Below are 15,359 nucleotides of genomic sequence, written 5' to 3' on the forward strand. Positions count from 1 at the left end.
TAAGTTCTTTATAGATTTTGGATACTAGCCCTTTATCCGATAGATCACTTGTGAATATCTTCTCCTATTCAGTTGGTTGCCTTTTAGTTTTGTTGATTGTTTTCTTTGCTGTGCAGAAGATTTTTTATCTTGATGAGGTCCTAATAGTTCATTTTTGCTTTTGTTTCCCTTGCCTCTGGCATCGTATGTGGAAAGTAGTTGCTATGGCCAAAGTCAAAGAGGTTGTTGCCTGTTTTATCCTATAGAATTTTGATGGCTTCCTGCCTTACATTTAGGTCTTTCATCCATTTTGAGTTTATTTTTGTAAATGGTATAAGAAAGTAGTCCAGGCTCATTCTTCTGCATGTCATTGCCCAGTTTTCCCAGCACATTTGCTGAAGAGACTGTCTTTATTCCATTGGATATTCTTTCCTTCTTTGTCAAAGATTAGTTGGCCATACATTTGTGGGTCCATTACTGGGTCCTCTATTCTGTTCCATTGATCTGAGTGTCTGTTCTTGTGCCAGTACCATACTGTCTTGATGATTACAGCTTTGTAGTATAGCTTTAAGTCCAGAATTGTGATACCTCCAGCTTTGGTTTTCTTTTTCTTTTTTTTTTTTTAAACATTTATTTATTATTGAGAGACACAGAGAGACAAATAATGAGCATGGGAGGAGCAGAGAGAGAGGGAGACACAGAATCGGAAGCAGGCTCCAGGCTCTGAACTGTCAGCACAGAGCCCGACGCGCGTCTTGAACTCACGAGCAGTGAGATCATGACCTGAGCCGAAGTCGGATGCTCAACCAAATGCGCCACCCAGGCACCCCTGGTTTTCTTTTTCAACATTACTTTGGCTATTCTGCATCTTTTGTGGTTCTATACAAATTTTAGAATTGTTTGTTCTAGCTCTGTGAAGAATGGTGGTATTTTGATAGGTATTGCTAGGAAATCTTAATGTTTAAGAACAAACTAAATGGGATGCCAGGGTGGCTCAGTTGATTAACCATCCCACTTTGGGTCAGGTCATGATGTCACAATTTCTGAGTCTGAGCTCTGCATCAGGCTCTGTGCTCTGCTTAAGATCCTGTCTCCCTCTCTCTCTGTCCCTTCCTCACTCATGCTCTCTTTCTCTAAATAAGTAAACATTAAAAAAAAAAAAAAAAGAACTAAATGAAACAGACAGAAGAACTCAAAAATCAAATTAGTGAGTTGTATCCTGAGAACAACCCAGTCTAGCATTTGCCTTGACAAAGAAGTAGATTTCTGAGCTGAAATCCATCTTGTATCAGTACAGTTCAACAGTGATTAAGTATCTGCTTGATGCCACAAAGGCAGTTACAAAACACAATTCCTCCCTTGAGAAGGTGGTCTAAAAGGGAGATATTAAAATGCAGTGTGATGTTCCATGCACAGAAGAACATGTAAAATATTACAGGAACACAGGTGAGGAAGCGGTTAAATCTGCTTGGTGTAAGAGGGGGGTAAGAAGTGTTAAGGATAGTTAACAAGGGGAAGTGGCATTTAAACCAAGCCTACAAGCAATGGGAATCTGCCAGATACAACAGAGAGAAGGGCATTCAGGTGAAGGAAACAGTAAGTGTATACTCAAATTTGCACAATTAGGAAGATAGAGAATCCAAACCATTGCTAAGAATGCTTCAAAGAAAGGGCTCCTCTAATAAAAATATCAAGTTTCAGAGAAGGGATATTATTTGCTCCAGAGAATTGATTTTCTGGAATCTGTGAGATGAATCAGTCATCTTTTGTAGGCAAAATAATCTCAAATACAAGAATGATAAAGAAAATTAGCTTTATTTATGTAAATTAAAAAACTGATTGTAGTGTTAGATTTTGTCAAGTGTTTTCATTCTGAACAATTTACAAGAGTATTTATATACAAACATAATAAAATAGAGTACATCACATTGTTCTTTCTTGACTCAAAGTATTTTTTCTCAATTCTGAACATGCCCCTATCACTCCAGTTTGTAACTTTTAACAGGGAAATGCTATGTTGTGACATAGTGCTTGATTCATACATATAACACTGAAGTGGAAGGAGAGTCAATGATCATCAAGAGTTAAAAAATATTTTTTCAACCAATATGACTCTATCATTAGGTTTTTTTCTATATTAAAATATGTTTCATAAAAAAACATACTTGCATTTGTTGATGATCTAAATTTGTTGTTTTACATAAACCCATAGTTGACCTAAATATAGATGTGAATCTATATTAAACTCATTGATATGTCTGTCATAAATGAAAATGAACAAAATTGTCAGGAAGAGAGGCAACAGAAAATCCTCTGAGAAATTAAGTGGAGATGCCCTATTCTATTAAACATAAGTAAAATTTCCATTTCTTGAACCCAATATAAGCCAAACCAAAAGGTGATGAAAAGCCATGATATTTATAGACACCAGATCTTAAGTTACACTGTAGGGCTGTAGTTAACTTGTACTACTACATATTGTATAATTCTAAACCAAGTTTCCTAAATAGTTTTCCAATCATTTATGTTGTTTGAGAAATTCAAGAAAGTTTAATATAATTACTGAATAAGGCAGAATTTTCAATCAGCAATTGGGATACACTATAAATGCAGATAATTTATACTAGAGTCTAATCTGTATCTGTCAAAATATTAAGTATACCATAATGTGTATGGACTGTCAGAAGAAAACCATCTCATTTTTAAAGCAGTGGGCTGTTTAGTACGTTCAATTTTTTAGCACTTTCTTGAAATTCCTGGTGAGAGCTCTGTGGTTTTACTAAACTGAAAAACAAAAACAAAAAACCCACAAAAAATGTTAAGTTTGACATTACTTTGAAAAGTCACAGCTATTTAAGACAATCAACCAGACCTCCAAGTGCACTTGTGTCTAAAATGTCACTTTTGTCCCCAAAGAGAAGTAATCAACTATTTTATTAAGGTGTTTACTATTAAAACAAAAAAAATCAGAGGAAATTGGTCTTTAATTGGATGCTTGCATTCTTTCCAGGGTTCTTGGTATGTTTAGATGTTGTTATCTTGACTTTGACACTTTCCTGATTGCCCTTGATAGCAGCCTCAAGGCGGGCTTTCAGGGCTGGAGAAGAAGCCATTACGTTTTTAAAAACTGAAGAATACTGAGGCCCAATCTGCATGAGATGTTGCAAAGCAAAGTCATGTAAACTTTTCATTATGGAAGTTGCTGATCCCAGAGTATTATCATCCAAAAGGAAGGAAATGAGGATGGGCAGAAGACAGGCCACCAGCTGAGAACCTGGCAAGTAAATAAATATATAAGTTCTGGGTTGAAGGGTGTAAATGTTCGTTATACAAAGTTGTAAACTCACTTGATCTGTTGATCTGTACACGTTTTTCCCCACTGAAGGGGGAAGAAAAATCCTTCTAATCTCTCAAATTAACACTCAATAATATCAATACTGGGAATTAACCACTGACCTTTAATGTGGAAAAATAATGTTAAGTGACCAACAGAATGTTTTACATTTAAAATAACATTAAGTTTCTGATTTGGGACAGGTTTTTATTTAGTATGAATTTAGTGATGACACTTACGGTGCTGTTCTTCAGCAATGGCTACAAGTGCTTCCAAGACCTTTATGCCTTCTTGAAAGACCTGAAGCTCAGTAGTGTCTTCTGGCTTTCTCTGGTCTATTTCTTGCAATTTTTCCACAATCGAGGATACTAAAGAGTAAATATATGGGTAGGAAACAGCTGGATTTGGATATTGAAAAATAGAAAGTAGGAGCTGATAGGTCTTGATTTGTACCTAATCAGGGAAGAGACAAAAATAATATAAACTGTAAATATAAATTTACGTTTATATTAACATTCAGATTGTAATGTAATTTTTATAAAAAGAGAATTAAAAACTGTGAATTAAAAACTTTTTTAGATAAATCTCTTAAAAAAGGCGTTTAAATTTCTTGTTAAGTTTATGTATTTATTTTGAGAGGCGAAAGAGCCCATGCAGATGAGTGGGGGAGAGGCAGAGAGAGAGGGAGAGAGAATCCCAAGCAGGCCCTGTGCTGTCAGTGTAGAGCCTGAGTCGAAATCAGGCACTCCCATTGAAATTTCTTTTTTTTTTTAATTATTTTTTTAATGTTGGTTTATTTTTGAGAGAGAGACAGAGTGTGAGTGGGGGAGGAGTAGAGCGAGAGGGAGACACAAAATCCAAAGCAGGCTCCAGGCTCTGAGCTGTCAGCACAGAGCCTGACACGGGGCTCGAACTCACAAACCGCGAGATGATGACCTGAGCCGAAGTTGGATGCTCACCGACTGAGCCACCCAGTTGCCCCAAAATTTATTTCTTAATTTATCTTTAATTTTGGAAGTCCAAGTGCTAACAGGTATTATAAGTGGGACAACAGGCCCAAAACAGAGTCACCTGGGAGAAGTCCATGTCAGCAAACCAAGACTCAGTACCTAACTTAATTATAGTTTCAACCTCTCCCAGTATTGGAATCTTAAACCAGTCAATCCATAATTACCTGGTCAGCACTAGTGAAGTAATCTGCCTGACAGACCCCGGATATCGCCCTCACCCAAGGAAGGTGGCTTTGCCTAAAACAATCCACTATTTGCTATTAACTTCCTCATCCCTCCCCATTCTGTCTAGAAATCTTTGATTTTGTCCAGCTCTTCAAAGCTCTTTTCAATTTGGATTCATTTCATGAATCGTTGAATAAAGCCAGTAAGATCTTTAAAATTTACTCAACTGAGGGGCACCTGGGTGGCTCAGTTAACCATCCGACTTTGGCTTAGGTCATCATCTCACAGTTTGTGGGTTCGAGCCCCACACTGGGCTCTCTGTTCTCTGTGTGGTGCCCGCTTCGCATCCTCTGTCCCCCTCTTTTTCTGTACCTCCCCTGCTCATGCTCTCTCCCAAAAATAAACAAACATTTAAAAAAATTTACTTAGTTGAATTTTGTTTCTTGACAGATTTGGGGCAATGTGGTGCCAAGGAAACTTCTGAAGGTTTCAGGGACAAGGAGAAACACAGGTTGGACTGGTGGTTCAGTCTGCAGTCACCATTTGTTGGGGTCTTCTGGTTCCGCTCCTTCCCCAGCCCTCATTTCCACACTGGGAATTGATGGTGATGCACGCAAGGGCTTCTACTGGCCAGTATGCAGTAACATCAGTTTTGTTACTCCTGGTGTGTTAATGTGCACATGAAGTAAAGGCTACTGCAGATGGAAATCTAGGAAGCCAAAAAACTGCAAAATTGGTAGGCACAAGTGGAGTACATAAAAGTTGTCAGAGTGTTTGCTACCTGACTCTAAGACTCCTGTGTAGGATAAACTGATCATGGAGTGGGTTAGACAGACACAGGTTACCCACCAACCTCAAGAAAATTTCTTTGCAGCAAAGTACACTGTAAAACACCACACAATCCCCAACTCAGCAGCACATCCTTCATAGGTATTAGTTTGGCTCTGAGAGACCCAAAGACTTCAAAGAAATGGGATCCTTAAATTCCAAAAAGTTAAGCACTGCACCTTCTGGCACACCTGCTTATGTCTAACAACTATTGTCTCTGTAGCCATAAAGACCTACAAAAATGGCAAAATCTTACTAAAGGCAACCTAGAATTACAATGGCCATTATGGAGAAAGTGCCAATTAGACAAGGTCATTTATGTAAGACATGCACTTAAAAGCAAGGGTTCCCAAATTCAAAAAGGATGGGATACCAATTTTAATTGTTAAGCAGAAGCTTCCAAAAGGCTTCAAGATTCCAAAATAGCTTCACTGAAAGTTTCATTGCAAAAAAGCAAATAAAAAATTAAAGACACAAAAGGTATGTAAAACAACACTTCCTGCACTGCCGCCCCCTGGGTGCCCGTCATCAAAACCCTGGCACAGAAATTGAGGTCTCGTTTCTAATTAATTAACTGCGATACTGGAAAAAAGATTGTTCTCAACAGTTTTGTGCAAATCCTTCAACACTAATTTGAATGTCCCCATATGGGCCCCATATGGGCCCCTCCCAGAGCTGACGAGATTCTGAGGGAATTTCTGGTACACTGCTATGTTATTCTTTAAATAGACGAGGAAAATTGTCAAACAAAATTAAAATTGATGGAAACCTCACCACATCCTGGTAGATACTGGAGCTACACTGTCTAGGTAAATCCCATTCACGGCCTGCACATGGGATCCTGGCCAAACTGGTAGAAGCCAATTTAGGAGGATAATCCTTACCAGAATCCACTCTCCCAGATCTCTGTAGTAACCAGGAGAGAGAGGAATATAAAACATCTTTTGCACCCTCTTTGAGGATGCCTTTTGAATTCAAGGGGTTGTTCTATATGGCCAGGAATATTTACTATTTGTCCTAGCTAAAACCTTACATAGTATTTGAAATAACTTTTTTAAAAAGTAACTCTATGGTTAGAAGTTGGCCAAACCGGAAGCTGATTTTAGAGCCTAATGAGAACATTCAAGGATTCCTTCCCTAAGCTAAAATGAAACTATGTGCCCACTAAAACATTCCAAAAACACACAACTCTAAATCTAAAACACAGGCATCTTTTGATTTCCATCTCATTTGAATATCTTCCAGATATAAGAAAGCAAACTGAAGATAATGTGGTTAGACAGGTGGGTCAAGCTATGAAGTCTTTTAAGTTGCATATCAATTCTTTGAGGAATTAAAAGCAACCATCCTTACTTTACAAACCTTTGCAAAACTAGAAATCAGGCTCCAGAAACAATTCAAAATCTACCCATCCTTTTTATCAATCTAAAAACCTTCCCTTTTATAAGTATTGTAAAAATTCAGGCCAAAGGGAACAAAAGTCCTTTCTGGAAGAACTTGCATTCTTTGCAGTGCCTTTGAGATGTAAATAGTTTACCAGGTATTCTTTGGGAACTGTTACCTAGACCATCCCCAATTCCTAGGACTGAAGGAATAAAAAGGGAGAAAGGCTTTTAAAAAATATAAACTGCTATATAATGGAATATTAGCCATCAAAAAAATGAAATCTTGCTATCTGCAATGATGTGATGGAGCTAGAGAGTATTATGCTGAGCAAAACAAGTTAGAGAAAGACAAATATCATATGATTTCACTCATGTGAATTTAAGACATACAAGCAAAGGGCAAAATAAAAGAGGGGGCAAACCAAGAAACCAACTCTTAAGTCTAGAGAACAAACTGATGGTTACCAGACGTAAGGTGGGTGGGGGAAGGGCAAAATAAATGATGGGGATTAAGGAGTGCACTTATCATGGTGAGCACTGAGTAAGAATCGAGTTGCTATACCTTTCACCTGAAACTAATATAACATTGTATGTTAACTATACTGGAATTTAAATAAAAACTTAAAAAAATATATAAGCTGCTATAGAAAATCCCATGCCACAAATCTAGTCCACAGCTTCCATAAGATTATCTGTCAAAACAAATCTTAAATGTCTTTTCTACAAATATTAGTAAAGAAAACTTTAGCCATTTGAGCAGATAACCTTATCTCAGCGGGCAGAAACAAAATGTGGACCCAACTGCTCTTTTTAAAAAATTTTTAAAAAATGTTTATTTATTACTGAGAGAGAGGAAGAGAGAGACAGGCAACACAAGAGGGTGAGTGTGTGTGTGGCAGGGGGGGCGGGGAGGGGGGTGGTGGCAGAGAGAGAGGGAGACACGGAATCCAAAGCAGGCTCCAGGCTGTCAGCACAGAACCCAATGTGGGTCTTGAACCCATGAACCGCAGAGATCACAACCTGAGCTGAAGTCCAGTGCTTAACTGACTGAGCCACCCAGGTGTCCCTTGGATCCAACTGCTCTTGAATCAACTAGTGAATTTTGCATCATCATACCCATCTCATGGCTAACATTTTAAATGAAAGCTGTTTGCTTGGGAACATTTAAGGAGTCCCCAGGCAGGGCTATCAGTTCTCCACTATTACTGATTCCAAACACCTTGACGCCGGGACCCCTGGCTCCAGGGCATAAGGAACTTATTTAAGACACCTGAGCACTCAGTCCTTGTTTGACCAGTTCCTGGATGCCTGAGAGGACATATACACCAGACCACCATCCTCAGTAAAACTCCAGACTTCCTAGCAAAGATGAGAGTCATGTTCCTTTTTCTTCCTGAGTCTCCCAGATGGTTTGTATCTGCTCTGTCTTCAATAAATTCTCTTGCTTCCTTTAGGCTTGTGTTTTATTTCCATTATGCGCAAAGCCAAGTACCCTCTTTGCGGGCCCTGTGGCACCCCTTTGGGTCCTCTGACTTTGCCTGCTGACATCAGTCTGTCTACTTAAAAAGTTTCTAAAAATCTTTTTGGTGGGGCGCCTGGGTGGCTCAGTCGGTTAAGTGACTGACTTCAGCTCAGGTCATGATCTCACAGTTTGTGAGTTACAGCCCCGTGTTGACTCCGTGCTGACAGCTTGGAGCCTTCTTCAGATTCTGTCTCTCTCTGTCTCTCTGCTCCTCCCCAACTCGCTCGCTCTCTCTCTCTCTAAAAAATAAACATTAAAAATATTAAATAAATAATAAAAATAAAAATCTTTTTGGTAACTTGAAACCTTAAAAATTATACTGAGATAAGTTGAAAGAGATATCACTGAGTATCTAGATCATTTCCAAATAAAATAAAAAACTGAAACAATTACTAAACATAGTTTTATCTATTTTTGGCTTATTACAAAGAAACTTAAGATAGGTGGGTCTATTAATAAACATGTTTGGTTCCCAGGGCACCTGAGCGGCTCAGTCGGTTAAGCATCTGACTCTTGGTTTCGACACGGGTCATGATCTCATGGTTTGTGGGTTTGAGCCCTGCATTGGGCTCTGCACTGGCAGCATGGAGCCTGCTTGCGATTCTCTCCCTCTCCCTATCCCTCTGCTTCTTCCCTGCTTGTGCTCTGTCTCTCTCTCAAAATAAGTAAATAAACGTTTAAAAAAATCCAAATGTTTGGTTCTCCATGGAAAAATTTACTATGAGGAAGAGTATCTTTTGAGAAATTACAAAATGTATTCATAAATTTGTCAATCTGAAGAATGTTGGTGTAACAGTTCATAGTTATTCACTTAGTTTTCCATTAAAAATTAAAGTTTCCGAGGGTTAAAAATTTTAATATATGTAATTTAACTACTAGAAATAATTGTCAGCAAGCCCTCTATAGACCCCAATAGTTAAGACCAGAAATAGACAAGATTGCTTAACTCATATGCTAACTGAAACCCATTGTTCTTATTTTTTGTATTTTCTTGATGCATTGATGAGAGACATTTTGCAATGATCTGAACACAATTGCCAGGCCAGAAAAGCCCTGATAGCAACGGCATGCCTAGAAGACCACATTTCAGTCCCTTCCCTGCCCACGATCATATGCTGAACATATACCAACCCCCACCCATGATCCTGTGCTGCCTGCCCTCTTGCATGTATCTCCCCATTCTTCCTCTATAAAACTCCAGGTGTCCATTTTGTTGGCAGAGAGGTAGTTGTTAAGGCTTGAGCTACCTCCCCTGGCTGCCAGCACCCAAAATAAAGTTCTGCCTTTCTCTTTTCCAAACCGTTGTCTCTTGAGTGATTGGCTTCTCTTGCAACTAGTTTATCTGAGTTTGGGAACAGTGTTGGCAAACCCAGACAGGAGCTATGCTTTCAATGTGTCCAACTGCCTTGGGACTCCCAGGAATGGAGCAGTTTGCTGAGGCAGCTCACAGGGCTTACCCATTTGTTTCCTGAGTTAGTGGCTGTGATGCATCGATCAATAATAGAATCATCTTTGTATACTAGGAAAGTAGGATGTGGGTTTTCAGTAAAAGAAACCATGAGAAATGCAGATGCAATTTTGTTGAGGGAAGAGAAAGTAATTCTGTCCTAAAGTGAGGCTGGTGATTTCAGAATGGGAAAGAGGAAAATCAGAGAATAAAATCCAAAGGTACAAAATAAAGTTGTAGAAAATTTGTGATAAGGGATCTTGGGAAAGGAATTTTATGCATGGTCAAGCTGCCTAAGATTGGAATAAATTTGTTTAAATAAAAAAAGGAAATGAGCTTTAATATTAAAAATACACTGTTACAAAATTAGAATTTGGTTTTCTCTCTATTAAAAGGACATAGTTTTCTTGGATTACTGGTCTGCTCTTGATAAGAGATTATAAAGGTTTTTCTTTGCCTTTTAAAATAATCTGCCTAGAAAACAAAGATTCTTTATTTTATCAAAATAATTCCCTGTGTTTCATATTTTCTTTATCAAGTCTTTGATTCCTTTTTTTTGAAAAAAATTTTTTAACGTTTATTTAACGTTAAAGAGAGAGAGGAAGACACAGAATCTGAAACAGGCTCCACGCTCTGAGCCATCAGCACAGAGCCTGACGCAGGGCTTGAACTCACGAACCGCGAGATCATGACCTGAGCCGACGTCAGATGCTTAACTGACTGAGCCACCCAGGCGCCCCATCAAGTCTTTGATTCCTTAAGAAAACAATCTTTCCTAGTAAAAGAACTAAGTTTTTTGGGTTTTTTTTGGTTTTTTTTGGTTTTTTTTTTAAGACAAGTATGTAACTTTCTGTATTGCCTGTGAAATCTTTAACTGTCTTTCTGGTTAAATGGATAACCAAGTAATGTTTCACAGTGACCTACAGTCCTACTATTTGACCAAATATTTTAAAACCTTTTGATATTATTAGTAAACTTCTCCAAAATCTAATTCTAAATGAAATCTTTTGACTTGGAACCAACTCCGGGATTTTTCATATGGCTCCTAGAAAATCACAAAAGAAGTGTTCTTGCTCCTTATAAAAACAAAGCTGTTAAACTGATTAGGCTATTTGATATTAAATTATGTGAGAAGCATTCTCAAAAGGAAATAATACTAAGTCTTCTTTATGTTGTATTTATGTAGGTATAGGTTATAAATGTTACAGAAAAAATGAAACTCCTGGAAATCTGACATGTCCTAATATTATGTTATTAGTCATAATTCCCATTACCTTAAAATATTGTGTGTCATAACCAATTTTTATGTCAGCTGCATTATAATGTACTGTCATCAGAGCTTTAACCATGGACATTTTTAAGTCTTCTATCATGTACAATTACTGTTTTACTCTGATGCTTTTGCAAATGTGGGACTCATGGAAAAGACCCTACCAACAACTGATGCCAATGCAGATTACAAGATGTTGAACTTTGGGTGTGTATTTCACAACTTAAGACGGTTCCCATGGACATCTGGTCCTGTGCAAATACTGGAGACCTTGAAATCAAATTGACTAGGAAGAGAAGTAGCAGAGATCAAGGTAGATTGCTTCTATTCAAGATGTCAGATCAAGACTTCTCACTATAACTAAACATGAAATTCTCTCTTCTCTTTCTTCCTTTACTTTGGTACTAGTCTGGGAAAAGATAATGCCATCATCTGTACCTCCCAGGCCATTCTTAATAAACTACAATAGATCTCCTTAGAAGTTACTTACTGAGTCTGACTTTTATGGCCAGAACATCCACTGCCTTGTTTTTACTCTTCTCTGATTATCACTATACTTGCCCAATTAAACACAAATGCCTATGCAAACTGTAGTATATTTATACCCATGTTCTTATGATTACCTAAATCACATCTGCCCCCAATTATGAAAAAGATCTCACCAACAGTACTCATCTGTGCAAGGCATTTAGAACAACTCTTTATTTCAAACTAGATTTATGGAAAACCTAAGTGACCCCTGGCTTATACAGAAAATGCAATAATCCCTGCAAATGAAGCCATTAATAGTGCCACCTCGGTGAGAGTGGTTTATGCTCCCAATATGATTTATCTTGGTCTGTGGTGGTTATCATTCTCCTTGGGCCTGCAAATGTCTAAATGGCTGGCAATACCTAGGAAATGTCTCTTAGGGTATATGATTATTTATAAGCAAACTGAGACACCTCACTGCTCAACTCCCTGGAATTTACAACGTTGAGTTAGACCTACAAGGAGGCAATAATAATTCAGAAGAAGGTCGTTCTTGATAATAGGATAGCCCTTTATTATTTTTTAGCTGAACAAGGTATCTGTGTTGTGGTCAATACCACTTGCTGTACCATGACTATGCTTCTGGGGAAGTTGAAACTCAGCTACATAAGATTTGTGAACAAGCCACACAACTTAACAAACTGACTCCTGCAATGGGGTCTTCTGTGATTTAATTGGATTTTAATTGGTTTGGGTCTTGGGGACTGTGGCTGCAAAGTGCACTCCAGACGCTGGGAAATATCCTGCTGATAGCAATCATTATAATAATCTCCCCGGGGGCTCATGGGTGGCTCAATTGGTTAAGTGTCTGACTCTTGATTTTGACTCAGGTCATGATGTCATGATTTGTGAGATTAAGCCCCACGTCAGGCTCTGTGCTGACAGCATGGAGCCTGCTTGGAATTCTCTCTCTCTCTCTCTCTCTCTCTGTCTCTGTCTCTGTCTCTCCTTCTCTTTTTTGCCCCTCCTCAGCTCTCACTCTCTCTCTCTCTCCCCTAATAAATAAACATCAAAAAAAAAAAAATTTTTCCTGGTCCTGTTTTTCCTCAAAGGTTTTAAATGCATGCTCATAGCTGCTAACCACCATGCAAATGATGTGCAAAATATCGGAAAAGGAACACAAAGAATGACCAACTTAAAAAATGTGAACCTGAAGTTGTGACTTGTGAATACCACACAGAGGATCAGCAAACCCTGCAAGAACTTCAGTGGTAGCTGGGAGGGTTGCTAATGCTTTCAACTTGGATCCCATCTCTCAGTTAAGCTGAGAGTATGATCAAAAGGGGGAAGATTGTTAAAAAAAAAAGGAGACAACAGGCCCAAAATGGAGTCACTTGTGCTAAAAGCTCATGTGACCAAACCAAGACTTAATACTTAACTTAGTTACAGTCAATCTGGAATTACCTGGTCAGCACTAGTGAGGTAATCTGCTTGACAGACCCCTGCTGTCTCCCAAAGGAAGGTGACTTTGCCTGAAACAATCCATACTTTGCTAGTAACTTCCTTGTCCTAACCGCCTCCTGTCTGTAAGTCTTTCATTTTGTATGGCTCTTCAGAGCTCTTTTCTATCTGCCAAATGGGATGCTGCCCAATTTATGAAATGTTGAATAAAACAGTAAAGATCTTTACTATTTCTTCAGTTGAATTTTGTTTTTTTAACACAGGCATTCAAATTTGCATGCTAACAATGGCTATGACAGTCTGGAGTGAGAATAGAGGCATAATGGGTTACACAGGATAGCATAACTATGAGTGGCTAACTTTTTTTTTTCTTCTCTACTTCCCATTTTCCTTCTCATATGCCCCTCTGTGATATAAGAAAAAAACAGCACCAAACACAGACACAAATGTGACAACTATTTTGGGGATTTCAGAAAACGTTCTAGGTAAAAATCACATATATCTAAATGTTCAAATGGCATGATCTTAAAGTTTTAAGCAACCATGTCTGGACCATATTAACTTTGTGTCATCACACAGCAGAACCACCCTTTGAGACTGCAACATAAAGTTCCTATGAAGCTGAGAGCAACAAATAGGACAGAACAAAAGATGACTATACATTGGGGTGCCTGGGTGCCTCAGCTGGGTAAATGACTGACTTTGGCTCAGGTTGGGATCTCATAGTCTGTGACTTTGAGCCCCATGTTGGGCTCTGTGCTGGCAGCTCGGAGTCTGGAGTCAGATTCTGTGTCTCCCTCTCTCTCTGCCCCTCCCCCCACTCATGTTCTGTTTCTCTCTCAAAAATGAATAAACATTAAAAAAATTTTATAAAAAAAAGATGACTATACATCAAATATGTAAATCATACTTTACCCAATTCACTATGACAGTATTTGAATGATTATTTTTTCCTGAGAGAAAATTTGGTTCTTGTATTTCAGGAGTCAATGAATTTGTGCCACAAACTCATTTTGCAGTGCATAAAGGAATAGGAAGTTAATGTAGCAAATGAAGGGGTCATAAAAGAATGAGATTAACTTGAGCGTACTGCTTTAGGGAGGGTCTCATACTTCATATAAAGAATACTTCATATTCTTGAAGGTATGTGAAGTCTTTCTTTTTTAGGAAATCCACTATAATAAGCTACAAAGTATCTTACTTTGTAAGATGTCCCTTATAATTTCTAAAGATGTATCAACTTTAAGATGCCTCTATTTCAAATTAATTTTTTAAAAAAACATTTCCTTTATCTTTCTCCAACTACACTGTATCCTTGGGGCCAAATAATAAAACCATTATTATTTGGCTTTGTCACCCCAAGAATAAGGAATTACTCCACACCTACAAATAAAAAAAATTAGCCTGGTACTTCTTGTTGGAGCCAACAAAACCACAAAGAAAGTTCTGCAAAAGCCTAAACATATTCCTATTACAAACCTCTTTCCACTAAAGAGACTTACCACAGGATCTTTTATCTCAAGAGTAGCCTTAAATTTCTCAATACAACGCTTCTGAAGGCATGGAATGGTAGTAACTTCTGGACTGGTAGACAAAATAAATACTGTGATAGCAGTAAGGAGACTGATTTCATCAAGTTCTTGATGTGTTCCATCTACTAAAGAGAAATGATCTATCAGAAACATCCCAACATTGACAATTGACATATTTATTGTTCTATATATCTGTGAAGATGCATCTAGTTTGACAGCCAACAATTTCTTTTGTGTACACAACAGTTACAGACAAACACTGATGGAATGATTTTAAGAATCCTGGAAAATGTCATAGGTTTCAAAATGTGCACTGTAAGTAATTCTAGAGCCAAAATTTACGAAAGTGATTATATTCTTCACAGGTAGACATCTGTAAATACCATGTGTAGATTTACCAGGAATATACATTTATTAGTTGTGTGACCTTGGATATCTAACCCCATTTGTCATTTTCTCATTTGTAAAATGGGAGTATTAACAGTACTTACATTTTATAAAGTTATGAGGAGTTATTCAAGTAAATCATTTAGAATAGCATGTTACACATATGCTCAACATGTGTTAGCTATTATCATTTTTGTTGTGAAGCAGATGAGAAATGAATGTACAACTGATTTTTCTTGGTTAAGAATAAGGTATTCATATTTTCATAATACAAATGTCAAGTTTAACTACCTCATGCTTTGCTATATATATATAATTTCTTAACAGTACAGACAAATCTAAAATTATTGCATGGGCCACATTCGAGGAAATTTTCTAGTAGATGTAATTTTCCTTCATTTCCCTCCATATTTGCCTTCATATTCTCATTCAATAATTTTAATGAGCCTGCTGTGAAAACTCAATGTTATTTGAAAAGGAAAAGGCACAGCAAATTCGAGTCACTAAACTGTGTAAGAATGGATTGCTACTTATGAAGAAATGATATACAGAGATAGAGATAATAGCT

General features: G+C 37.8%; 1 protein-coding gene across 6 annotated transcripts in view; it reads right to left on the minus strand.

The window, feature by feature from the left end:
- Positions 1–1,775: 1,775 nt before the first annotated feature.
- The window catches only part of HEATR5A (HEAT repeat containing 5A), a 122,188-nt gene continuing 108,604 nt past the window's right edge, over positions 1,776–15,359 (minus strand). For 4 of the 6 annotated variants that reach the window (XM_030318886.2, XM_030318885.1, XM_030318882.1 and 1 more), the window contains 3 exons: positions 14,375–14,529; positions 3,553–3,766; positions 1,776–3,253 (listed from right to left, as the gene is read on the minus strand). In XM_030318886.2, the coding sequence (XP_030174746.1) occupies positions 2,946–3,253; positions 3,553–3,766; positions 14,375–14,529 (677 nt within the window). In that variant the 3' untranslated portion in view covers positions 1,776–2,945. The remainder of the gene's footprint in view (positions 3,254–3,552; positions 3,767–14,374; positions 14,530–15,359) is intronic. The other 2 variants (XM_032593695.1, XM_030318884.1) reach the window with 1 other exon arrangement.

This window comes from Lynx canadensis, chromosome B3 (assembly GCF_007474595.2).
Source record: "Lynx canadensis isolate LIC74 chromosome B3, mLynCan4.pri.v2, whole genome shotgun sequence".
Taxonomy (NCBI): domain Eukaryota; kingdom Metazoa; phylum Chordata; class Mammalia; order Carnivora; family Felidae; genus Lynx; species Lynx canadensis.